Source organism: Peromyscus californicus, unplaced genomic scaffold (genome assembly GCF_007827085.1).
Source record: "Peromyscus californicus insignis strain IS unplaced genomic scaffold, ASM782708v3 Scaffold_13__1_contigs__length_99412109, whole genome shotgun sequence".
Lineage (NCBI taxonomy): Eukaryota > Metazoa > Chordata > Mammalia > Rodentia > Cricetidae > Peromyscus > Peromyscus californicus.
Genome location: NW_026294424.1, coordinates 3,768,506 through 3,795,221, shown reverse-complemented (window position 1 = coordinate 3,795,221; position 26,716 = coordinate 3,768,506). Strand labels below are relative to the sequence as shown.

The 26,716-nt window shown below is 51.1% G+C and overlaps 1 protein-coding gene across 5 annotated transcripts in view; it reads left to right on the top strand.

Moving 5' to 3' along the window:
- The window catches only part of Rgs12 (regulator of G protein signaling 12), a 103,957-nt gene that overhangs the window by 54,820 nt on the left and 22,421 nt on the right, over positions 1 to 26,716 (top strand). For all 5 annotated transcript variants that reach the window (XM_052736141.1, XM_052736139.1, XM_052736140.1 and 2 more), the window contains exon 4: positions 2,933 to 2,954. In XM_052736141.1, coding sequence (XP_052592101.1) covers positions 2,933 to 2,954 — 22 coding nt within the window. The remainder of the gene's footprint in view (positions 1 to 2,932; positions 2,955 to 26,716) is intronic.

Here is a 26,716-nt window from a genome sequence, read left to right as displayed (position 1 = left end):
CATTCTGTCAAGACCTTTCTAGTATGTGAAACTGCTGATGTTTCTACTGACTCCTTTCAAAAATGATTAGTGTGTATGAGTGTTTTGTGTACATGTATGTCTGTGCACCATGTATGTGCCTTTTACCTGTGGCGATCAGAAGAGGGCTCTGGAGTTGCAGATGGTTGTGAGCTACCCCGTGGGTGCTGGGCATTTAACCCAGGTCCTCTGGAAGAGCTGCCTGCCAGGACTCTTAACCACTGAGCCATCGCTCCTGCTCATGTTTCTCCTGATTCTGGCATGTGTGGGCCTCCCTTGGGTATGGCAGAGCTTGTGCTCTGGTGTTGCGTGTATAGGGACTCCTGAAGGTGGGGTCATGCTGCTGCTTCCCAGAGGACTGTGCCCTCTCCTGCCCCAGGGCAGCCTCCTTAAGGACTGTGCCAAATGAGTGGAGCATCTCAGATGAGATAGAGTGCATGACAGTACTGTGGCCAGGCTGCTCACTGGTGGCCGTGGCTTTTCCTTACTGCTCCCGATCCCCTGACTGCCTGCTCTTTCTTGAGGACTCTGACTTTTGTAACAATAACATATTAAAAAGTACACATCTCTGTCCTGACTTTTTCCTATAAGTTAAAACTGTTTCAAAAATTGAAAGGTTACCTTTTCTAAAAGGTGTCTCTTGAACTTGACTCAATGCACTGTCAGATGGATACAGCGCTGTGCTCATTCCCACTTTCTCATGGGTATCGGTCCTTGAAGGCCATCTTCTTACTGCCTGTCTTTGGCTTCTAGGCCCCTGTTTCTAGGCCTCTCTGCTTCTCTAACTGTGGGTTCTGCTGTGTGTTGAAATTTCCTGGTATCTGTGTCTAGTCGGCTATGATTTGAGGGGCTGCGTTTGTCTTGAGTAACACAAGGTGACACCTTGTTGAGGTTTACACTCTAAGATTGACAGGATTTCTGAATATGCACGGCAGCAGGGATCTTCCTCACAGTCCCCAGGAAGAGCTGGCTCTGGTGCCTTTCAGCCTCACACTGGTGGCAGATGACTGGCCATGGCATGGGAAATCCAGCCTGTAAAGGAAGCCAGCATACAGGATGGTCGAATACTGCTTGTAGATGTCCAGCAAGGGGAAAGTTAAGTGGCTACAGGGCTGGGGAGGTGGCTCAGCAGTTAAGAGCACTGGCTGCTCTTCCAGAGGACACGGGTTCAATACCCAGCATCCACATAGCAGCTCACAGTCATTTGTAACTCCAGTTCCAGGGTTACAAATCTGATGCCCTCTTCTGGCCTTTAGGGGCACCAGGCACGCACGTGGTGACAGACCTACAGGCAGGCAAAATAACAACATACATAAATTAAAAATTAAAAATTAGTTGGATGCATCCTGTTGGTGACTAGGAAAACTGGATTCCTTAGACCTGAGTTTTTGTGGATTCAGACCCCATCACAGGTTGTAGCAGTCATAATAAGAAATGACTTCTCTCTATGTTCTATGACAGTCTCTTGGTCATAGGTGGAAGCTGGCTATCAAGGTGGACCCATTGAGTCCTTCATCATGTATCATAGCAGGGTAGTGATAGGAGCCCCTCAATATCAGCCAGGGTGGATAGAGAGTTCTAGCTGGCTGCCTGGTAGGCCTGGACATGGGATGTAGAGTTAGATAGGAAGTGCACAAATCCAGGGGCCCTGGTGGGTTGTGGATCATATGTCCTTTGACTTACTTGGGGAGAGTGGATGGTGTCTTATGGCCATATGTTGACTGCCACTGGAGTGTCTGGTGGACGCCACCTGAGTAGATTGTTTTACTGGAGGGGTCTTACAACATGCCTAGGGGAAACCCAGATCTGATGGTGAGCCATACTCTGCTCAATTGCTGTCTGTTCTCTTAGAAGCTGAGACCTGAGTGCTATGGCAAAAACGGTAGAACCCTGGCAGTACAAAGCCTGGGAGCATGGGCCTAGGGAGCTTTCTGTAGGGCCCACTATAGCCCAGGCCACAGGAGGGGAGGTTTTCTGGGATCTTGGCATGCTGCAGACATGAAAGCAGTGCTGCTGGACCTGCTCTGTGTCACATGCCTTTTCTGAGCCACCCTGGCACTCCGCTGTCCTGCCTGCTTTTGGAGAAGAACCGTACCGAGGCCGGGATCCTAATAACCACGGGCTACACTGGCTCTTCCATGCTCCACCTTCTCCTACTGGGTCCTTCTGCCGCCCCTATGATGCCTGCCTCCTTATCCAGCTACCTTTCTCTCCTGGTCCCTATCCTGGGCCACTTACCACCTGCTTGACCAATACCAAATGTCCACATGAGCCCAGGCTGGGCTCCCTCACAGAACCACTGACAATTTTTATTCCCAGAAGATCAGCCTTTCTACCCAGTAGTTCTTAGCAACCTCCAACTCTTTTTATCTGCCCCCCAGGCCTTTCCCCAGGCCTGTAACAGCCACTCTCCTGTGTGTGTGTGTGTGTGTGTGTGTGTGTGTGTGTGTGTGTGTGTGTGTGTGTGTGTGTGTGGTTAGGGACACACACACTTCCTGTCCTGCCTTCTCACAGCCCAGGTCCCACTTTGGGGTGGAGGTGACACTGGTGGATACACTGGGCCTGAGCTGAACAGTGTCTGGCACTGAGAGCCCTGCCCTGCAGGGTGCCCTCACTGGGGCATCAGTCTTAAGCTGCTATCACAAGGGCTGTTAATAAGACTGTGATGTCAGACATGCTGGGATTTGTTCTTTTCAAGTAAAAATGACAGCAACTTCCTCTTACAGGGAGTCACCAGCTGGGGCGGAGTTGGAGCCCCAAGGCTTGACTCACTGTCTGCTTCTCGGCACCTACCTGGGTAGCTGCGAGTCTCGCAGGACCTTGGGTTGTGTTCTCGATGGAGGAAGTGAAGTGCTGTTCCCTGAATCTTGTCATGAGATGCAATTAACTCATGTCTCTCTCTCTCTTTTTTCAGTCTGCAACTGTGTCTGATGGTGGTAAGTCATATATATTTTATTATTTTTATTGCCATTTTCAAATTATGAAAATATATTTGCCATTTGATGTACTCAGGAAAGATGTTTTCTCTGCCTTTCCCTTATGGGAGGGTCTCAGTTGGAGTTTTGCTGGGGGAGCGTCCTGGTGGCCTGGGCCTGTGTTTGACTAACAGGGCACTAGAACCTCGGAGATAGACAGCACAGGTAGTGTGCTGGGCTGCAGTTCGTGCTCCTGCATGCCTGTGATCAACAAGCAAAAACATGCTTGCTGATCCCTTGTACATCCAGCTTCCAAACGAGCAAGTTCAGCTTTCAAAGCACTTGCTGAATTTGAGCCATTCTGGAAGTTTCCTTCTTAAGGAAAGCATGGTAATGAACTGAGAGTGTAGGAGGAAGAAGAGTCAAAGCCTTTCTCTCAGTCTTCAAAACATTTTGTGTACAGGCTCTTTTAGTGTTACGACTAGGAAGGGAAACACCAGCCAGGTTTAACTCCATTTCTCTGAGATAATCCCTGGTTTTCATTCAGAGTTGTGTTTTTTTTTTTAATTTAAAAAAACTGCCTAAAACTATTTGGAGGGTTTCATCTAGACACTCCTCATGAGTGTAGTAGTCTTAGTACGACAGAGAACTTGGTATAATTTCTAGAAACTTCTGCTCTCTCTCCTCACTGCTGCCCACCTCAGGCTGGTGCCTGTCTCCCACAGGAAAGTGCAGGCGGAGCCTCTGGCATTAGGAGCTCTGTAGGGGTCACAGAATGTTGAGTGGAGCGGAATACAGCTTGAATTACAAACCTGCTCATGCCAGAACACAGACCACAGGGAGCCTGAGCACCAGTGTTAGCATATATTTTAGAATAAAGGGGGTTATATTTCCTGTGTTATGTACAATAATGATCGTGTCATTTAATCAGTCTTAAGACGGGAGCAGGAAAAGCCTCCTTAATGCAAGAAAAGAAGTAGGACATGCAGCCAAGCCTGGGCCAAGAATGCAGGTTCACAGCCTTGGTTCCGACTTCTCTTTTCTGGCAGAGGACATTTAGTCTTGTGGGAAATTTATATACTTGAGAGGTTTCCATAATCCATCAGTTTAATAGTATATAGTATTTCTTATTGACTTTCCAAAGTTCTTCCCTGTTGCTAGGAGTCGGGGAAGCCAGCCCTTCCTAGCCCCAGCATCTCAAGTTGTCCCAGAGGCTTCAGAATGATGGGAAGCCCCTGGCTCCCAGCCCCCACCGTGTCTTTCTGAGGAAGTGGTGTCCTGGCCAGGTGATTCCCCTGTCCCTGGGGGCTTTCCGCCCTCTGTCCCCTCCTCCTCTACCTCAGACCCCAGGGCTGTGGTCCTGTTCTTGCATGGAGGGCCTGCTATGGCAGGAGGCAGAGAATTTCAGTAACTATTAGACAGCCGGATGTATTTTATTTGTCACTTTTCATGCTTTTATTATTTTTCTACTTTTAGTTTCTTTTCTGATTATAAGATTAAAATGAAGAGACTGTTTGGCTCAGTCTGTGTTCTCGGAGGTCAGTGTTATGTGCCTTGGTTACATTGGTACTGAAGTAGTGTAAGTATCACTAGTTGAGGTCCCTGGAGCTCAGGCCTGGAGAAGAGCCTCTGCCCTTCACTCTACTAATCCAGCTAAGGCCTTGCATTTCCCACAGGCCCCAGGAGCTATTTCCTGCTCCCCTATGCCATGCCCAGGCACCTATGGAGAAGGGCTAGGCAGAAGCGTGAATGTTTCCACCTAGAGATATTTTATAGACTTGGTCAGTAGTAGACAGGTTCCCACATGGAGCCTCAGAACCGCAGCATCCCACTGCTTCTGTGGAAAACCATGCTGCAAGTGTGGGCAGAGATGAGGGGCCAGCTCAGTCTGTGCCCAGTTGGGGCTATGGCTGCCTCCTCATCCAGCCTGGGCTGTGGTTATCAGGAAATCTCATACTCTTCAGAAGTGTCCTGCATCCAGCTAACTGTGTCCTTGACATGACGTGGCTCTTTGCTGTCATTCCAGGCCGTGTGTAACGTTTGGTAATGTGTTCCTACCATGTCATTTCGTGCTGTTTTAAGGAAGTTGGGCAGTGCCACTTACGATTTTGCTCAGAGTGTGCTTTTCACTTGCTCAGCAGGAAAGGGCTTAAGGCCACCACTGCACCACAGCCTGCACATTGGCCTTCTGTGGAGGGCAGACTGTCCCTAAGACAGCACATCCTGCTTAGAGAAGGAGTGTCCCTAGCTTCGAGACTTGCCAGTGACCCACTTGTTGAAAACTTATCCAAACAGAAAACAAGGTTAACCTGGAAGGTTGAAAGTGTGTAAACCAAGTATGGGATGGGGGTGTAGCTCGTGGTTCGAGCCCTTACGTAGCATGCTTGAGCCCAGGGATTTTATCCCAGTCTCAGGGAAGAAGGGAGGAGTGAGAAAGATGGAGGGAGAGGAGAGGGGAGGGGACATAAATGTGAGAGTCCCACTGTTGATGCTGGTACTGAAAGGAGTTTTCTGCCTCGGATACAGGCTTGGCTTTCCCACTGTCATCTGTGGTACCTCAGCATCATGCTCCCACAGTGCTCCACTCCTGTGTTCTTGCATTGTTCTACCCTTGTGCTCCCGCAGTGTCCCACTCCCGTGCTCCTGTAGTGATCCACCTCTGTGCCCCCGTAGCGTCCTACCCCTGTGCTTCCATCTCTGTGCTCCCGTAGTGTCCCACCTCTGTGCTCCCAGTGTCCCACCTCTGTGCTCCCAGTGTCCCACCCCTGTGCTCCCACAGTGTCCCACCCCTGTGCTCCTGCAGTGATCCACTTCTGTGCTCCCGCAGTATCCCACCTCTGTGCTCCCACAGTGTCCCACCTCTGTGCTTCTGCAGTGTCCCACCCCTGTGCTCCTGCAGTGATCCACCTCTGTGCTCCTGCAGTGTCCCACCTCTGTGCTCCCGCAGTGATCCACCTCTATGCTCCCGCAGTGATCCACCTCTGTACTACCTCTGCGCTCCCATGATGCCATCTCTGTGCTCCCATGGAGCTTAACCTCTTTAACTTCTTATTGGCAGCTCTACCAGGATCTCCCCTCCCACCGGACTCTTGTCTTCTCAGAAGGGTACACCACTTTCTGCTGCATGAGGACATTTAGGTGTGCCTTTCCTGCTAAAGGTTCAGTAGTTCTGGTGTATGAAGTCAGCTGGCAGCAGGCAGATCATTAGAGACATCACTACCAGTTTTAGCATGCAGACAGCTTGAAAGTCACAGAGCTTAAGAGAGGAGTCTATGAAAGGTAGGAGAAAGCACTCCAGGGCAGACAAGGTGGTCTTGTCACAAAGGTAGTAGTCACGACCTAGGATCTCCTGCCTGGGTCGGGTCAGAACCCCTCCTTTCTATGGAAGGATTCCTCCAGCCTCTGGTTATACCTGCTCCTCACTGAGATAGAAAGATACAAGCTTCTTTTAGCTTCCAGGTCCCTGTGAGGGTAGCACCCTTTGATTTATGCCAGAGAAGGGCTGCGTGATGGTTTATAGTGGGTAAAGGCACCTGCCACAAAAGCCTAAAAATCCTGAGTTCTGTTCCTGGAACCCACATGGTACAGGGAGAGAACCAGCTCCCCAAAACTGCCTTCTGATCTCTGTAATCACACACACACACACACACACACAGAGAGAGAGAGAGAGAGAGAGAGAGAGAGAGAGAGAGAGAGAGAGAAATAATGAAAATATGCCAGAGAAATAGATTGGAGTGGAGGAAGTTAGGACTGTCAGCATGGTGCATCCTGACCTAATCAGCCTGTAACGTGTGACGTCAGTGGGTGGGTGTGGCTTTGGGATCTGTGTAACACCCGTCCTAAGCTCTCTGTACTGTCCAACCTTAGCTCTCCTGCAGGCCTGCTGGTCCTGGAAGCCGCCGTTCCTCATGTGCTCATGTCAGACCCTTCAACTCTAACTCCCCTGCCCTCACCACATCCACGGATCCTTCGTGTAGAAGTGAGGCTTTGCCTCCTCCATCCCGCAGTGCATGCTCTGTCTCCTCCCCGCAACCGCGCCTGTCCTCTGCAGTCTCTCGCAGGGCAGTAGTCCACACTGAACTTGGACCCCCTTCATCTGACCAGTCCACAGTGTACTGCTGTCCCAGACTAGTTCCAGTGACCCGTCAGTGGCTCTCCAGCACTCCAGGTCTCTGGACCTCCCCCTCTACTCTTCCTGATGTCATTCTCCTGTCCCCGCCTGCCACCTCCCCTGCCCCTTCTCTGAGTGGTAGTCTGTGTTCTTTCCTGCCAGTGACTGACATGAGAAAACTTGGTGAGAGGGTCATTGGATCTGGGCCCCAGTGATCTTCAGTGACATTAGCCCAAGTGTTGGAAGGCTGGGTTAGGGCAATGGCTTCTAAAGTGTTTTCAGTAGCAAAATGCTCTTAAACCCAGTCAAGCAAATGTCCTATCCTGGAGCACAGATGGAAAATGCCTGGCTGAATGGCAGGGGGGTGACCTGGTCTGTAGCACCCGTACCTGGCTAAATTCCAGAAGGCACCTCAAGTCTGTCTTCATCTTCTTTTCCAGGCTGCTAGGCCTCAGGTTAGGTTTTCTCTGCTTTTATCCTTTTCTTATCTGAAGTGTGGGCATGAGTGTCCTCTTGTTTGACCCTCTGCCCAGGTTCAGCGTGGACAGGAGAGCCAAGGAATGTCTCCCTGAGCCGTGTGGCAGTGGCGCACGTGACTGTAGGTTTGCTTCATGGTGGAACTTTCAGTGGAACTTGAGGGAACAGAGTATCGGGCCAAGGGCGATTCTTGGCCTGCTGTGCCCCATGGGGCTCTGGGTGCTTGACACTGGTCTAAGTACTTGTCTGGACTTGGTACTTGTCTAGACTCTAGGCTGGCATGGACACTGGGCTGAGTGCTGGGAGTCCCCAGACTGTCCTGGAGACTTGAGCAACTTTGATGAGGACTAGTATGCCTGCTGAGAGCGGTGGCCGCACCTTTGTTTCGTGTTTTTGTCTCTGTGACCTGTGCTAGGTGCTGGGGGCTTGGCCAGGTCTGCTTAGCCTCCCCCCTGGTGAAGCCCTGCCTCCCTGAGGAGGCTGCTGGGCTCTCTCAGTCTTCTCAGTCCGGTTAGTTTTGGTTTGTACTGCTTGCAACTCTGAGATCTGGAGGGCTGCTTAATGTCTCAGACTGTGAAAAGCTTATCTTTACCTGTGGATGTTCTGGGAATGACCATGCCCTCCTGCCCTTTGCCCTCTTCACTCCCTGGCACTTCTTACTGTTCATCCTCACCCTAAGCTGTGGGGTAAAGATTTGGGGTCTGCCCAGGGCTGCACTCAGGCAAGCCATCATCCCTTCCTGCCTGGCAGCTTTGGCTTGGCCCCAGCCTGATGGCATCTTCTGTCCTACAGAAGTGGCTGCAGCGGTCCACATCACAGCTGTGATGAGCTGACGTGGACGCCGCTCGGTGATGAAGGGCCGGCCGTTGTTGCCACAAGGATTTGGAGTTAGGTCGCATTCACTTTCAACATATGGAGCATTGTAATTGTGAAGATTCTTGGCAGGTGAACCCATATTCTATAAAATCACCAGAGATGAGGGACGTGAAAGGAACCCCAGTGGAACCTCGGATACTGTGCAGCGTGACTCGGTGGTTCATGGCACCACAGCCTGATCTTGTACTTTTCACTGCTCACTAACTAGTGGGAATGGAATGTTAATTTGTAGCATGTGGGGTGAGAGCAGGTGTTTTAATCAGAGCCTTTTATTTGGCTCAGTAGTTCCCATTTTTTGTGGCTTTTTTGGACTTAAAACTCAAACAGACTGTAGACTGTTGGGGAAGCAGGCAGACTTGGTTTCTGCCAAGATGCCTCCCAACACACTCATTTCTTTCTGGTTTTACAAGACATTTGGAAGGAGTTTTTATTAGTAACTATGTTGTGAATTTTTTTTCAAGCAAAGTTCAAGAGTAATAAAGCCAGTGACTTCTTCTTCCCTCCCCTCCCCTCTCTCCCCTTCCCTCCTCCCCCTCTTCTGCTTGTGGGAACCTTGGGCATGTTCAGAACTTGTCTTAGTGCACTGGAGTGGGAGTGGGGTCCTCTTGGTTCCCCTTCTGTCTTTAGAGGCCCACCGAGGCAGCTCTGCACCTTCCCCTCACCAGGGGAATGCATTCCCTAGATTCCTAGAGGACAAGACTCTGTGGAACTGAGCCTTGTGTGGGTCTCTGTGGCAGAAAAGCACTGTGAACCTGGCTCTGAGATCAGGAGGGTAGAGTCAGAGAGGTGATGCCCAGGGGCTTCCTGCTTATGTGCCAACACTCCGTTTCGGAGGAGTTGGCATAGTATGCTCACTTGCAGAAGCCTTTGCAATACATGCCTGGGGCTTGTGCTCTTTTACACTTTGATAAAGAGCTGTGTAGGGTGCTGTCCTCCCTGTGGTTCCCCTTGGCGCCGTAGAGCCTTTGGCTGGAGAACTGGTTAATGGGAAGGAAACATGAGTGTCTTAAGTGCACACATACGAGGATCTTCATAGGAATGAGTAGGAAGGAGTGACAAAGAGCAGCAAGTCTGTGATGGCATAACAAGGGGACTGGACATCTGGACCAGTCTGGCACTTGCCAGGAATTTTGCTAAGAGATGTGGTGGGACACGGGATGCAGTTGTCCTAGTCCGTTTACTCAGTGCTCGGCAGCAGCAGTTCCTTTGTCAGGTGACCAAGGTGCTTTCCCGACTTGACATATGAAGGATACTCCTCCTGAAAGAGCCTTTATGTTCATGGCTTGATGGAGTCCCTCCAGGGATTCCTACAAGAACTGGTTGGATCTGGAACTTCCCCAGACTTGTGCAAGGGCTGGCAGCCTTCATCCTGTAGCTCCACATCATCTTGAGCATGCATTGCCTAGAGTCAATACTAAGATGTCCTGGGTGGTCCCCAGCCTAGTCTCCTCCAATTGTGTTTGGACTGCATGCTGCAGCCCCTTAGCTTTCTCTAGTTCTCATTTGTCTCTTCAGCTCAATGAAGTGTCAATTGTAGAGACCCTTTCCTGCTGTAGTTCCCAACATGCCTCCTGGTAAATGGGCTGATCTAAGCATGCACCCTCCTTGATGGCTTTCCCATCAGGAGTGACAGTCTTAGGGTGACAGTGGTCCAGCTTCCAAGGGTCATTGCTACACACATTTAGTTCAGTTTTCTAGTGCTGCGTGGCAGTAGGGTTCCAGTTACAGCCAGACCATCACAACCAACATCCTGTGATTGCAATGCTTTCACACTCGAGTTGTGGAACATGATTTAGAAAGTTCTGAGCTCAATACAAAGAGCTCCCATGGTTTTTCATTCCACAGGTAGAACACTGTCTTTAGAAGCATGAAGCACCAGGTCTCACCCCCAGTGTGCCTGGGGTATCCTGTGTCCCACACATTCCAGGCTTGGGAAGTAATCAGTTCATCATTCATTCAGAGCTGATACCTCATTCTGGAATCAGCAAGCCCTGCCTGCCTGTCCATCCTGTTACTTTTCTCTGCCTTTACCGAGCATTCTGTCATGAAAAGTCAGCGCATCATGATGAAGTGGTGGCATGGCCCTGACCACACCAGAGCCTGTCTTCTGAGCTGTTACTGTTCCAGGGCACTCTGGTGCATCTTGGTGTCCTACCCAGCTCTCCAGGGAGCAGTGTTCTGCACACTATAGAATATTTGGGCTCCCTCCTGGGAGGGCTCTTTATCTGGCACAATGTGGTGTAACACTCAAGGGTGTCCTTAGATTAGGGGAAGGTTGTAGTGCTGCATGCCTAAATAGCAACACTTAGACCCACAGGTTCCAGTGTATCCAGCCCTCACCTCAGTGAGTGACAGTTGTAATTCAGGTGCAGTGTAATCCTTCTGCATTTGAGATCCAGACACGGAGGCCTTGCAAGGTCTCAAAGCTGGTGAGGAGGACCGTTCCCACTGTGTTACAGGCTGGTGGGAGTCAGCACCACCATTTGCTCAAAGATGGCTTTGTTCTCTGAACAAAGGATGTGGACAGGATCTGGGAGCTTCCTGAGGTCCCTTGCAGCTCTGAACACGATGGAGGTCAGCTAGGTGGCACTGCCATGTACTTACTCCTTATCCAGTGACTTCACCTACCAGTTATAAGTGGCACGAACTGGTTGAGTAACATGGACTTTTGGTGAGCCTTGTACAGAAGGGATTGGGGCCAGCTTGCAAAGGCCACTTACAGACAGCATATCTCTGGGACAATTTACCACATCCTCTGGGAAGGAAGGCTTTTATGTAAATATTTTAAAACAAAACCCAAGACTCATGACCTAATGATGGCTTTCCTGCCTTTAAAAAGGCATCCTTTCAAGTTAGTTGACATTAATGGGACTACAGTGATTGATGCCAGTGATCTTTACAACACACTGGGGAACGGCTGGCACTGGAGGAGGAAGGCACCTACCTATTCTTGGGGCATCATCCTTTCAGTCTCTGCCTGGTTCCCAGGGTACATTGACCTTCCACGTTCACTCTGACTCATGTATCATCCCTACCACGTGATCTGTTAAAAATGAAAGCACATACACAGTCCCTGTTTCATTGTCTGTGCCCCAACCTGGTCACACACAGGCCATTTGTGCCCAACATAACAGCTTCTTTTCTTTTGGAGACAACTTCCCATGTGTTTGGCCATTTGAATTGCCAAACTTGATCATATAGACAGCATCTGAGAAAGGTTGCCTAAAGGCAGAAGCCCAGTGAGAGCACTCACTCCCTTCCACAAAGTTATGCTGTGTTGGGGGAACACACCTAGAAGGTGCATCTCACAGTTCACAACACTACCGGCTTCGGGCACTTGACGTGAGTTTTGGTGACCACTTTTCAAGTAATGAAAACTTTTTATTGAAAAGTAGCTTAGACACTGAAAAGTATACATACCATCACCTGGGGCCTGAGTGGTTGGCTACTGTACCCACTTGGACTAATGCTGCCATGTGTGCTCTGGTGCCTGACGACTTTCTGTGAACATGCCTTGTGGGTCAGTTACCATTCACTCTGGCTCCCGTGCCCTGTTCCGTTGTTAAATGGCCACTGTCCTCTCTTGCCCCTGGTGATAGCGTCTGTGCTGGTTCAGACTTCAGCTAACACAGAGGTGTTGTAAGACATGCCTGTGCAGGTCTCTGCATGGCCATCTGTGTGTGCCTTGCTCTGATGAGCTGGCCATTGGTGTGTGTGTGAGGCAGTCTCCATTTCCAGTGTGCACACCACCCAGCAATATGTAAGAAACGGCCTTCTCAGAGCTTCCTGTTGTGTTCATCGTGGCAGCTAGGGTTTCTGTGTGGCCATCTGATTTTTTTTAAATACTCAGTCCAGACTTTTGCTTCGATGGGTGTCAGTGTAGACTACCTGACAAACAGGCTTGGGGCCCTGCATCCCATCCTAGACACTGCCAAAAACAGACAGGCTTGGGGCCCTGCATCCCATCCTAGACACTGCCAAAAACAGACAGGCTTGGGGCCCTGCATCCCATCCTAGACACTGCCAAAACCAAACAGGCTTGGGGCCCTGCATCCCATCCTAGACACTGCCAAAACCAAACAGGCTGTGCTTGTTGCTTTTTTTTTTTTTTTCCTCATTTGGCTGGTTTATGTTGTTGTTAGTTGATCAGTAGGAAATTGAAAAAATAATGAATTCTGACAATGATTCTTGGATTGAATGAACGAATTGCGATAATCTTCTATATTGGCTACTTTCCCATTGCTGTGATAAAATGCGGTGACAAGGAGGCTTATAGAAGAAGTTTATTTTAGCTTACAGTTTCAAAGGGATAAGAGTCCATTATGGTGGGGAAGCTTGGTTCTAAGTGGCAGGCATGGCTGCAGGACCAAGAAGCGGAGAGCTCACATCATCGAGCAGAGAGTGGCCAGGAAGTGAGGCAAGACTGTGAACGCTCACAGCCTGCTCCCAGGGATGTACTTCCTCCAGCAAGGCTCTCCCTCCCAAATGCTCAACCACCCCTCCCCCCAAACAATGTCATCAGCTGGGGACCAGGTGTTCAAATCCTGGAGCCTATGGGGACCGGTCTCCTTCACACCACCACAGCTTACATTTTGGATTGCATTCCTTCTTGGTTTTTGTAGCTAATGAAATGAAAGAAGGAATGATAGCATTTGAGGAAGGCATACAGGCAAGCCTTCTGCGGTTGGTTCTCAGTACTGTCTTCTGAAGACTGGAAGTTTTTAAGATAGTCCCAGGCGCCTCCCCTTTAAGAAGGCTTTTGTCTTAACTCTCCTCCGCCCTTCCTGAGACCGTGAAGGTAAGACTGTTACCATTGTATTGTTCACATTTAAGTCTTGGATGCCCCCGGAATCCGCTTTTCTGCCTGGTGTGGGGGAGGGGTTTGAGTTTCTGCTTCGTTTGCAACACTTAGGGACACTCCTTGGGGGCAGACCCAGTCAGTCCATCAGAGTTGGCTTTCAGGGCAGATGATGGCAGGCACACGAGCAGATCTGTCACAGTGCAGAAGAGGGGAAGCCAGATGACTCACACCATGGAGGCCAGAGGAGCAGCCGATGGGGTCGAGCACTGGCTTGACTTGTCTTGGTTGTACTCAACGATCGGAATAACACGAGCATGTCCACATCTCAGCAACTTTAGGTTTTAGGTTAGCTAAGAGTAGAAAGACAAGAAAGAGAGTCTTTAGGACTGGAAAGGAGACAGCTACATATGCACAGTTCACAGTTGACATCGTCTATGACCCCAAAGCAGAGCTCCTGGCCAGCCCTGACCTTCACAACTGATTGAGTTCATCAAAGAGAAAGCAGGACCTTCCTTAAATGAGGTGCCATGTCTGTGTGGAGAGGGGATGAGAACATGAGTTTAGATACTGACCAACAGAAGGTTTAGATTTATATTTAAAATTTTAAAGAGGAAAATATGTTATGAATCATGACTTAACACTGCAGATACATAGCTGGAGTTGCTCGCCCTTTCACACGATGTTCAGGACTAGCATGACCCAGTTATTAGTTGGCATCATTCAGTGCCTGTGTGCCTAACGTTGTCACCACTTTCCTGTGATGATAGTATATAGTTATTACCAGGTTTTATTGAAAGGTTAAGTAGCTTTCCAGTGAGGAGTGGAGTGCACCCCATCCTATGAAGTTAGCTCCATCATTACACTTGGCACAGCCAGAGCACCCTCTTTGACAAGGTTTATGTAGAAGGTGAAGCCTGTCTCTAGCTCCCAGGTGGGTGTGTGGCTCCGGAGCCTTCCTCCTGAGCCCAGCCTCTGGATCCCTGGGCTTATGTTCTGGGCAGTGTGTCTGTCTTCTCCTTTGTCCAGGTTCTCTTGCCAGGTGACTGTTTCATGTGTGCCCATTGATGTGAACAGAAAAGGAGAATGTCTTCATGATCCCAATTTTTTTATTTGTCAAAATGAAGTGAGTCTATTTCGAGAAAGAATTAGCCAGTTAAGGAATCGTGACCCTTTTTGGTTTCAGCTAGTGTGTGAATCTGATCAGGGCTTGAAAGAGATGCTGCCCCTTTCTGGCATGTCCTAGGGCCCCCTGTGGTCCAGTGACCCTCATGGTGGCAGCCGATGGCTCCTCAACTGAATTCTGAAAATGCAGCATGACGAACGAAGGAACTATTTGCTCCCACCACTTCCCACACTGACCCTTGGCAGCTCCTGCTCTACCCACTCTTACGGCCCTGAAAGCTCTTGGCATTTGCCCATCTGCTTGGCATTTCCTCTCCTGAAACACTGTGTCGTTTCACATGCTGAGTTTGGTCTGCTGGGCTCAGATGGGTCTGGTCTCACTTCAGGACAGCATTTGGGTTTCTCCCATTCTGTCCCTCAGGGCCCTTGAAGTATACGTAATCATGTGATCCTAGAACAGCCCCAAAGGACTGTCTGGCCTTGTACTCCCTGTGAGACTGTGAACCTGGCTGGCTGATGCCTGGGAGCAAGCAGGGCAGGAAGGGGTACTGGGACACCACCTGAGAGTTTGTGGTGCCTGCCCAGTTCTACTACCCACCACTATCCTAAGACCTCAGAAGCCTCACCCTCACAGTGGACCCATAGAATTAGACCAACAATTGGGGGACTCTGTTCTGAGGAGGTACTGTGGGGCTCAAAGCATGTCATTCTGATTCTCATCGGGATCTGTCATTGCTGGCTGTGGTTTTCTCAGGTGAGGAGCCAATGGCTGCCCTCAGGTTTCCACTACTACATAGTGGAGACATAGACTATTCTGTAGCAGTTAGTACTGTCCTGAGCTCCTCTCACTGCTTAATACGAAGTGTCAGCAGCTCTTGGAGTAAGGTGACAGAAGTCAGATACACAGATTGTGACTCAGGAAATGAGGTGAGTCCAGGGCTGTCTTCCCCATGCCATGCAGGACTTCCATGTAGACCTGGCCCTCCAGGTAGTTTGAAGGTCTCTCTTGTTGATGATGTGTTAGCTTCTATCTGGTACAGTTCCAGTACTTGGATGTGTAGCTTGGGATCCTTACTGTGTTCTCCGGCCCCAAGCCCTGCAAGTGTTCAATTCTCCCCATAAGAAGGGCAAGACATAAACATAAGGGATCATGTGATCATCATGTCCTGTCACCTAGATTCAGGTCATGTTGTGCTCTGTCTCTGCCTGGCTTCTTCCAGAGCCAAAATTGTCCACAGTGGTGACCTTGTGGCTGATGTTTACAAGAGCACTGTGGGAATGAAGGGACCATGTTTACAGAGAGGCAGTGGCTTCACTGAGCAGGTGACAGGACTTCAGGGCTCAGCAAGGTTCGTAGGAGGACTCCCCTGTGAGTGGGAAATGCAGAGGAACTCTAGAGAGCTCAGCTGCTTTTGTTGAGGGAATAGTAGGAGTGGGCATCAGGAGTGAGAAGGAGGCTGTCCACTGCTGGAGAGGAAGTGACAGGAAGATACCCAAAGGCCAACTCCTGGGCGGAGCAGGGAGAGCACACAGTGGGTCTGCAGGTCTGTGTCTGTTTCCCATCAGTACTCAGTGCATGGGAAGACTCACAGGGACACAAGGCCCACCTGATGGAGAGCTGAGTGGGGAAGAAAGGTACCAGACCATTGAGAGCAAGCCACTGACTGACTGAAAGGCAGTATAGCCACGAGAGACCATCTCAGGAGGCTGAGACCATGGGCACAGTTCACTGAACATGAGACACTTTCTGCGTTAGTGGGAGACTGAGAGTCCTTTATACAAAATCCTTGGGACCAGTATTTCAGTTTCTGACGTTTCCCCTTGGGTTTTGAAATATTCACATGTGTACAATGAGCTGTCTCAGGGATGAGACACAGGTCTTACCATGGGCTTCATTTATTCATCTTACACATAGAGCCTGAGGGTAATTGTACTCAGTACTTTCGTGTGCTTGCAGGTGACTGACACATTGTCACATGAGACAAGGTATAGAAGTATCTTTTTTTATTCACCCAAAATTTTTGGATTTGGGAGCATTTCGAATTTCAGATTTCTGAATTAAGGCTAGTCAGCCTGTATTCTGAGAGGAAAGAGTAATAGTGCAGAAACCTGGTGCCCTGGCTACAGGATCAGGCCTCAAAACCAGCATGGTGCACCCAAGCAAAAGGTGCCTGTAAGACCTGCTTCGCTCCCTGACATTCTGACAAACCAAGATAAGATAGATGGCTGACTTCAGATCCTCTGGCCCACCAAGGTCGCAATGCAGAGAAGTGGGAGGTGTGTGAGAGCTGTGATCACCAGCTCTCAGAATTGAGTCCTAGACAGAGGGGATGACGCCGTGAAGGACAGGGTGGGTGGTGAACGTTCGGGTTTTTATCACAGTGCTTTAGAAAGGCTTGGCAGGGAGTACACCTTGGTGGGTTCAGAGGTGTGTGTGTGTGTGTGTGTGTGTGTGTGTGTGTGTGTGTGTGTGTGTGTGTGTGTGTGTGTGTGTGTTGCTGTTGGCAACTTACCCTCAAACAGCTTAGAAAAAAACGTGTGTGTATGTTTTGGTGATTGTCCCTGGCTGGAGGGGGCATGGAAGGCTGTGGCAGGAGGGCCAGACATGATGGGCCCAGAAGAGACTGGGGGTCCTCTTCCTGCTCCCCATCCTCACACCAGCCAGACTCCTGTGAGCTTCCAGGCAGCCTCATGGATGGTAAGGGTGTATTCCCTGCTTCAGACACTGAAGGGGAAGCAGTGTGCTGAAGGAAGGGAGGCACACCAGGCCTTCCTTTTAAACCTTCACAGGTTTGTTGTAGAGAACAATATTGAGATTGCTCTGATGACCGTTTTACTGGAACTGACAGAGTCTTAAGGTTTGTGGAGGAGTGTCCACCCAAATTAACCAGTTAGTGGACTGTGGTCATCCGGCTTTGGATAGTAAAGTTTTGACCTAGTCAGATCTTTTCCCGTGCATGTCTTGGAGACCAAATTTGGAATTGCTGGGGACTGTGTCCAGAAAGCTGAAAATGGCCTCTGCTGACCCTTACCTGTGCTACCTGGGGGAAGTCCCAACCTCAGAAACCAGTAGAACTCACGAGGCCTCGCTGGCTCTGTCTTTTATCCACCTCCGTTTGTGCACTGGTTTTGTTTGTGAGGACAGCAGAGAAAGGCTTTCTTTTCCAAAGCTGGCACGCCTCACTCCCCTCCGGCTTTTCAGAGGTGTGCTGCTGATGCCACAGACTTTGCTTTGGAACTGGTTGAGTTCAGGCTGGTTGTCTCTTACGTGCACGCCCTGGAGACTCCATGGCTTTAGTCATTCTCACTGAGAATTTAGATCTCGTGTTTATGGGACTTAAGATCTTAAATTCGAGATGATGTGTAAATGACAGCATCGCATAACTATCACGAGGAGCTGTGTGTTCTCGCTGCTGCTGCTGCTGCTGCTGTTTAATGAACTGCACAGCGGCTCCTCCCCAGCGTTGGGAGAACAGTGTCTCTGCCCATGTGAATAATTCAGGCCTCTGCAGCAGGCACTCCGGCTGTGCATTATGCATGAGTCTCTGAGGCTTTGTGAGGCTCTAGGGCCTCTCCAGCAGCCCGTGCTGGAAGGCTGAAGGCTGCCTTTGTGAGGGTCCCCGAGGCTCTGCAATAATTCATCTACCCCCAAGGCTGAGCTAAGGAGCCATGTCCTCAGCACCCGTGGCCCAAGCCTCTAACCCAGGCCATCCAGGCTGAGCCTCGTATGGACTCAGAAGGGTGGTTTACGGTGAATGGTTGGAAGTATTTGGTTAGATGGCACCACAGTGGCTCTTATCAGCTCTACCCAGGTAAAGTCCACATCTGTCTGTCAACTTGTCTTGAGTGTCAGAGCAGGCTGGCATGTGCAGTCCTCAGGTATGTTTGCTGCGTGGGGAGGGTCTTATGCTGGGATGGGCTGCCACGTGACTTAGAGTTGAGACTTGAACATTTGGAATACTTAGGGTTATGATTTGGGGGAAGAGTCCAGTGAGCTGGGAGTGGGCTGAGGCTGTGCATCACAGAAGTAACTGCACACTGTCAGTCCCAAGGACTTAATGAAATGTGTAACCTATAGCCTACATCTCTAAGCAATCTCTGCAGCTGTGCTGGCAGCTGTTCCAGCTTGTTTCAGCAAGTCTGCCACAGACTTGGGTCACGTTCTCACCAGGACAGCATTTGCCTGCAAGAAGAAAACCCACATCACTGCGAACACCTAGAACACCCCCTACAGTGTTAGAGTTGAGACTTGAACATTTGGAATGTTCAAAACTACAGTGCAGGTGAATGACTGCCACCGTGCCTTATCGTCTTCAACGCAGTCTGTATTTCACCCAAGTGCTTCACATGAGGACCAGGCAGGCAGCTCCCAGCAGGCCAGCGAGTCTCACACCTGACATGTGTCAGCCTCCTGGCCTGGCCTTGAACTTGGTGTAGGAAGAGATGTGTTTATAAGGAATCCCTTGCCCACCAGGTGCTGCCTGCTGTCCCAGGTCAGGCTTACTCTGAAGGTGTTTTGTTCTCTGTGTGACCAGCAGTGAAGGAATGTGGTGTGGATTCTGAACTCCAAAGTGGATGATAAAGTGGGAGGGGACTTCTTGTCTGTGTAGCCGGTCAAAAGCACTAAGATTCAACCCACAGGAGCAACTTGAGGGGACTCTGTGGTTACCCCTCTGCTTCGCAAGCCTCCTGTACCCCCATTGGGATCAAAACATCCACTAGGAGCTCTGTTTAAAAAATCCCTGTATGTCATTCTTGTGGATTCAGAACTGCCTCTGCATGTGTGTGACCTGTCACAGCACACTGTAGCTAGGCGCCACCTCAGCATCTGTGCTGTCTTTGTCTAGGTCCCTGTGCTGTGCTGGACTCAAGGCCAAGTCCCTGTTTCCACAGCCTCAGGGAGGCGTTATCAGAGCACAGGACACTTCCTCTTGTCCTAGGGGAAGTGCTTTGCTGCAGCCATGGAAACTGTCCCCTCACTAACCAGGCTTCTCACCTGAGTGGGTCTCTAGTCCCGCTGCCAGGAGATGGGCCCTGTTTCCCCTCACCTCCTGTGGTGTCAACTCTCTGCTCTTGTCATCGCCACTTGAGCTGTGCCTGCTGAGGTGCTGCACCGCCTTCCTCTGTGACCAGTGTCCATGCCTGAGAGACCCAAGAGCAAGCCTGACCCACAGCCGGGAATCCTGGCAGACGGTACAGTGTGGGACGCTAAGTGACACACCGGAGTTCAGCATCGCAGTCATTTGCTATAATTCCTTCTTTGTAAGAGTTCATAGTGTCAGGTTGACTTGGGAGTCTTGGAAAGTCATTGTTTTGTATCAGGTTATACAAATGAGTTTAGTCGGTAGACTGGTCATCTTTCACTTACTGACTCAGACAGCACAGGTTCACTCCCACCACAAACCCAGCACTTCCTTCTGCAGCACTGGGGACCAGTAACCCCTTGTAGTTAGGTGGGCGCACAGGAACCTGGATGTTTAAGGGAGTGGGGAAGGTCTTGTTGAGCTGGCAGGCAGGGACAAGCTGCATATGATCAAGCTGGGAGGTCTGCATGGAGGACTGGACCACTTACTCTAGCACTTAGGTGCCTTGGCCACAGAGGAAGTGGGTATTTCTCATACTAAGCTTGTGCTGGAATTACATGTACCTTATAATTCAGATGCACAAGCTTCACCAAGGTGAGGTCAAGTATCACCTTCTACACCTGGCACCTCTACACCTCCTAGTGTAGAGGATTCTGATGTATTCCTTGAGTTAACTTCTGTTCCTTGTTCAGTCTTTAGTTCAGACTTCATTGCCTTGGGGAAAGCTGGAGGGAAAAAGTTGCAGTGATTACTCTGCTGGGCTCAGTTCTTCATTGGTGAGGGTCTCCTCATCAACAGAAGATGCAGTGGGGTGCAACATCAGCACCCTCACTTTCCATCAGGGGCCTGGGTCACCAAAAGCCTGCACTGAGCATAGTGTGATTCCTATGCACCTAGAGGTGCTAAGCATCTTCTTTGTTTTGTTTTTTGTTTTTTGTTTTTTTTTGTTTTTCGAGACAGGGTTTCTCTGTGTAGCTTTGCGCCTCTCCTGGAACTCACTTGGTAGCCCAGGCTGGCCTCGAACTCACAGAGATCTGCCTGGCTCTGCCTCCCGAGTGCTGGGATTAAAGGCGTGCGCCACCACCGCCCGGCTAAGCATCTTCTTTGATGTACAAGTCCTCATATCTGCCTGGGTTGTCAACTGGCTAGGCAAAGCTCATGACTTTGGCAGAATGGGGCAGAGTGGTATGGAGCTTGAACTAGCCTGCAGCGGGTTGCAGAGAGAAGGAGCCATGCCCCTGTGCTTAGGAGCCTGGCACCTGTCGTGTGCTTCCTTCTTCCTTCTTCTGGCTCATCTGTCTGCGTGGTGTGAAAGGCACAAGCCCTCAGTCTGGGTGTGTTGTATGTCACCCTTAGCCTCTTGCCTGGGCATTGTCATGGGGTTCAGATAGTGCTGTGCTCTATGCCATGGGAGCTTCCTCCAGGCCTCTCCTCACTTGGGTTTCCTAGTTTTTCTCCATTTTCATTTCACATCTAAATCACGGCCCTATGAGGTCAGCTTTAATGTGCTCTGGAAAGCAAGAGCCCAGCTTGAATATTTTCAGATGTGGTTCAGTTCCTGCCTCCACTGCAGTCTTCCTCATCCACTTCTCAACTTTGCCTTCTGTCCCAAGCATGGGTCTGGTGTTTTTCCAGAACATCTTCCTGCTTGGATGGTGCTGCAGCAAGTGCTGTGCAGAGGGATGGGCGTGGCGTACAGTGGGGATGGGGATGGTGTACAGTGGGATGGGGATGGTGTACAGGTGTACAGTGGGGATGGTGTACAGTGGGATGGGGATGGTGTACAGTGGGATGGGGATGGTGTACAGTGGGATGGGGATGGTACAGTGGGGGTGGTGTACAGTGGGATGGGGATGGTGTACAGTGGGATGGTGTACAGTGGGGATGGGGATGGTGTACAGTGGGATGGTGTACAGTGGGATGGTGTACAGTGGGATGGGGATGGTGTACAGTGGGATGGTGTACAGTGGGATGGGGATGCTGTACAGTGGGATGGTGTACAGTGGGGATGGGGATGGTGTACAGTGGGATGGTGTACAGTGGGATGGTGTACAGTGGGGATGGGGATGGTGTACAGTGGGGATGGTGTACAGTGGGGATGGTGTACAGTGGGATGGTGTACAGTGGGATGGGGATGGTGTACAGTGGGGATGGTGTACAGTGGGATGGGGATGGTGTACAGTGGAATGGGGATGGTGTACAGTGGGATGGTGTACAGTGGGATGGGGATGGTGTACAGTGGGATGGTGTACAGTGGGATGGTGTACAGTGGGATGGGGATGGTGTACAGTGGGATGGTGTACAGTGGGATGGGGATGGTGTACAGTGGGATGGTGTACAGTGGGATGGTGTACAGTGGGATGGTGTACAGTGGGATGGGGATGGTGTACAGTGGGATGGGGATAGTGTACAGTGGGATGGGGATGGTGTACAGTGGGATGGTGTACAGTGGGATGGTGTACAGTGGGATGGTGTACAGTGGGATGGGGATGGTGTACAGTGGGATGGGGATGGTGTACAGTGGGATGGGGATGGTGTACAGTGGGGTGGGGATGGTGTACAGTGGGATGGTGTACAGTGGGATGGTGTACAGTGGGATGGTGTACAGTGGGATGGGGATGGTGTACAGTGGGATGGTGTACAGTGGGATGGTGTACAGTGGGGATGGTGTACAGTGGGGATGGGGATGGTGTACAGTGGGGATGGTGTACAGTGGGATGGTGTACAGTGGGATGGGGATGGTGTACAGTGGGATGGGGATGGTGTACAGTGGGATGGTGTACAGTGGGATGGTGTACAGTGGGATGGTGTACAGTGGGATGGGGATGGTGTACAGTGGGATGGTGTACAGTGGGGTGGGGATGGTGTACAGTGGGATGGTGTACAGTGGGATGGTGTACAGTGGGGATGGTGTACAGTGGGATGGGGATGGTGTACAGTGGGGTGGGGATGGTGTACAGTGGGATGGGGATGGTGTACAGTGGGATGGTGTACAGTGGGGTGGTGTACAGTGGGGTGGGGATGGTGTACAGTGGGATGGTGTACAGTGGGATGGTGTACAGTGGGATGGTGTACAGTGGGATGGTGTACAGTGGGATGGGGATGGCGTACAGTGGGATGGGGATGGTGTACAGTGGGGATGGTGTACAGTGGGGATGGTGTACAGTGGGATGGTGTACAGTGGGATGGTGTACAGTGGGATGGGGATGGTGTACAGTGGGATGGTGTACAGTGGGGATGGTGTACAGTGGGGATGGTGTACAGTGGGGATGGTGTACAGTGGGATGGTGTACAGTGGGATGGTGTACAGTGGGATGGGGATGGTGTACAGTGGGGATGGTGTACAGTGGGATGGTGTACAGTGGGATGGTGTACAGTGGGATGGGGATGGTGTACAGTGGGATGGGGATGGTGTACAGTGGGATGGTGTACAGTGGGATGGTGTACAGTGGGGATGGTGTACAGTGGGATGGGGATGGTGTACAGTGGGATGGTGTACAGTGGGATGGGGATGGTGTACAGTGGGATGGTGTACAGTGGGATGGTGTACAGTGGGATGGTGTACGGTGGGATGGGGATGGTGTACAGTGGGATGGTGTACAGTGGGATGGTGTACAGTGGGATGGGGATGGTGTACAGTGGGATGGGGATGGTGTACAGTGGGATGGGGATGGTGTACAGTGGGATGGGGATGGTGTACAGTGGGATGGTGTACAGTGGGATGGTGTACAGTGGGATGGTGTACAGTGGGATGGTGTACAGTGGGATGGTGTACAGTGGGATGGTGTACAGTGGGATGGTGTACAGTGGGATGGTGTACAGTGGGATGGTGTACAGTGGGATGGGGATGGTGTACAGTGGGATGGTGTACAGTGGGATGGTGTACAGTGGGATGGGGATGGTGTACAGTGGGATGGTGTACAGTGGGATGGGGATGGTGTACAGTGGGATGGGGATGGTGTACAGTGGGATGGTGTACAGTGGGATGGTGTACAGTGGGATGGGGATGGTGTACAGTGGGATGGGGATGGTGTACAGTGGGATGGTGTACAGTGGGATGGGGATGGTGTACAGTGGGATGGTGTACAGTGGGATGGTGTACAGTGGGATGGTGTACAGTGGGATGGGGATGGTGTACAGTGGGATGGTGTACAGTGGGATGGTGTACAGTGGGATGGTGTACAGTGGGATGGTGTACAGTGGGATGGTGTACAGTGGGATGGGGATGGTGTACAGTGGGATGGTGTACAGTGGGATGGTGTACAGTGGGATGGTGTACAGTGGGATGGTGTACAGTGGGATGGTGTACAGTGGGATGGGGATGGTGTACAGTGGGATGGGGATGGTGTACAGTGGGATGGTGTACAGTGGGATGGTGTACAGTGGGATGGTGTACAGTGGGGATGGTGTACAGTGGGGATGGTGTCCAGTGGGATGGTGTACAGTGGGATGGGGATGGTGTACAGTGGGATGGGGATGGTGTACAGTGGGGATGGTGTACAGTGGGGATGGTGTACAGTGGGATGGTGTACAGTGGGGTGGGGATGGTGTACAGTGGGATGGGGATGGTGTACAGTGGGGATGGTGTACAGTGGGGATGGTGTACAGTGGGGATGGTGTACAGTGGGATGGTGTACAGTGGGATGGTGTACAGTGGGATGGTGTACAGTGGGGTGGGGATGGTGTACAGTGGGATGGTGTACAGTGGGATGGGGATGGTGTACAGTGGGATGGTGTACAGTGGGATGGTGTACAGTGGGATGGGGATGGTGTACAGTGGGGATGGTGTACAGTGGGATGGTGTACAGTGGGATGGTGTACAGTGGGGTGGGGATGGTGTACAGTGGGATGGTGTACAGTGGGATGGTGTACAGTGGGATGGGGATGGTGTACAGTGGGATGGGGATGGTGTACAGTGGGATGGGGATGGTGTACAGTGGGATGGTGTACAGTGGGGATGGGGATGGTGTACAGTGGGATGGTGTACAGTGTAGTGGGGATGGTGTACAGTGGGATGGTGTACAGTGGGATGGTGTACAGTGGGATGGGGATGGTGTACAGTGGGATGGTGTACAGTGGGATGGGGATTGTGTACAGTGGGGATGGTGTACAGTGGGGTGGGGATGGTGTACAGTGGAATGGGGATGGTGTACAGTGGGATGGGGATGGTGTACAGTGGGATGGGGATGGTGTACAGTGGGATGGTGTACAGTGGGATGGTGTACAGTGGGGATGGTGTACAGTGGGGTGGGGATGGTGTACAGTGGGATGGGGATGGTGTACAGTGGGGTGGGGATGGTGTACAGTGGGATGGTGTACAGTGGGATGGTGTACAGTGGGGTGGGGATGGTGTACAGTGGGATGGTGTACAGTGGGGTGGGGATGGTGTACAGTGGGATGGTGTACAGTGGGATGGTGTACAGTGGGATGGTGTACAGTGGGATGGTGTACAGTGGGGATGGTGTACAGTGGGGTGGGGATGGTGTACAGTGGAATGGGGATGGTGTACAGTGGGATGGGGATGGTGTACAGTGGGGTGGGGATGGTGTACAGTGGGATGGTGTACAGTGGGATGGTGTACAGTGGGGTGGGGATGGTGTACAGTGGGATGGTGTACAGTGGGGTGGGGATGGTGTACAGTGGGATGGTGTACAGTGGGATGGTGTACAGTGGGATGGTGTACAGTGGGATGGTGTACAGTGGGATGGGGATGGTGTACAGTGGGATGGTGTACAGTGGGATGGTGTACAGTGGGATGGTGTACAGTGGGATGGTGTACAGTGGGATGGGGATGGTGTACAGTGGGATGGTGTACAGTGGGATGGTGTACAGTGGGATGGTGTACAGTGGGATGGTGTACAGTGGGATGGGGATGGTGTACAGTGGGATGGTGTACAGTGGGATGGTGTACAGTGGGATGGGGATGGTGTACAGTGGGATGGTGTACAGTGGGATGGTGTACAGTGGGATGGGGATGGTGTACAGTGGGAATGGTGTACAGTGGGATGGTGTACAGTGGGATGGTGTACAGTGGGATGGTGTACAGTGGGATGGTGTACAGTGGGGATGTGTACAGTGGGATGGTGTACAGTGGGATGGTGTACAGTGGGATGGTGTACAGTGGGATGGGGATGGTGTACAGTGGGATGGTGTACAGTGGGATGGTGTACAGTGGGATGGTGTACAGTGGGATGGTGTACAGTGAGATGGGGATGGTGTACAGTGGGATGGTGTACAGTGGGATGGTGTACAGTGGGATGGTGTACAGTGGGATGGTGTACAGTGGGATGGTGTACAGTGGGATGGTGTACAGTGGGATGGTGTACAGTGGGATGGGGATGGTGTACAGTGGGATGGGGATGGTGTACAGTGGGATGGTGTACAGTGGGATGGGGATGGTGTACAGTGGGATGGGGATGGTGTACAGTGGGGATGGTGTACAGTGGGGATGGTGTACAGTGGGGTGGGGATGGTACAGTGGGGTGGGCGTGGTGTACCATGGAACTAGATGGAGCCATCCTGCCTTTTCCTATGCTCCCTGTTTAGTTTTCTGCTGGGACTGTCACACTAAGCTGTGCAGCTCTTGGGAAACCTCTGTCAGGACATATTTTGGACTTGAATGTGCATTCTGAGAAAATCAGTATTTGCTCTGGTCACTGGACACAGATCAGCTTCAGAGAACCAGTCTGTGTGGGTCCCGGCCCTACAGAAAATGTGTGAGGTGCTCACGTAGTGTGTGTGTGGTGGCTGAGCTCCCCAAGAAGCAGCCCTGTGGAGTGCCAGCTGCTCTGACCATGCCACGCTGCTGAACAGCGTTCCAGAAGAGCAGGTTGGAACGCCTGTGATGTGTCCTGACCCAGGCCCTTTCCTCTAGACCTCAGGAGTACAGTGAGTAGTGCACAGACAGTGTGTGTGTGTGTGGGGGGGGTAGGGGTCAAAGAAAAATTAAGATCATACAAGTTCTGATCTCACGATATCATTTCTTCTGACATAAATGTCTGTAATGGGGTCAGTGTATGGCTCTTATGTCTTCCCCTTGTCTCTTCTAACCCAAATACTGGCTGGCTTTGAACACTCTTGCCCAATATTGAATCTGGGTGCCATGCTGATCTGAGGAAGGTGTCTTAGGAGACTGTAGTCACATCACAGGCTTGGCTCCTATCCCTCCGGGTCACTTTCCTCTAGACTTGTAGTGTGTGTCCACACTGGGCCTCCTCTGAGGCCCTCTGTATTCTGGCTTACACACCATGTGTGTGCTCTTCTGGGTTGTAGGCTCAGTGGCAGCTCTCAGTACACCTGTGGACTGGGTGTG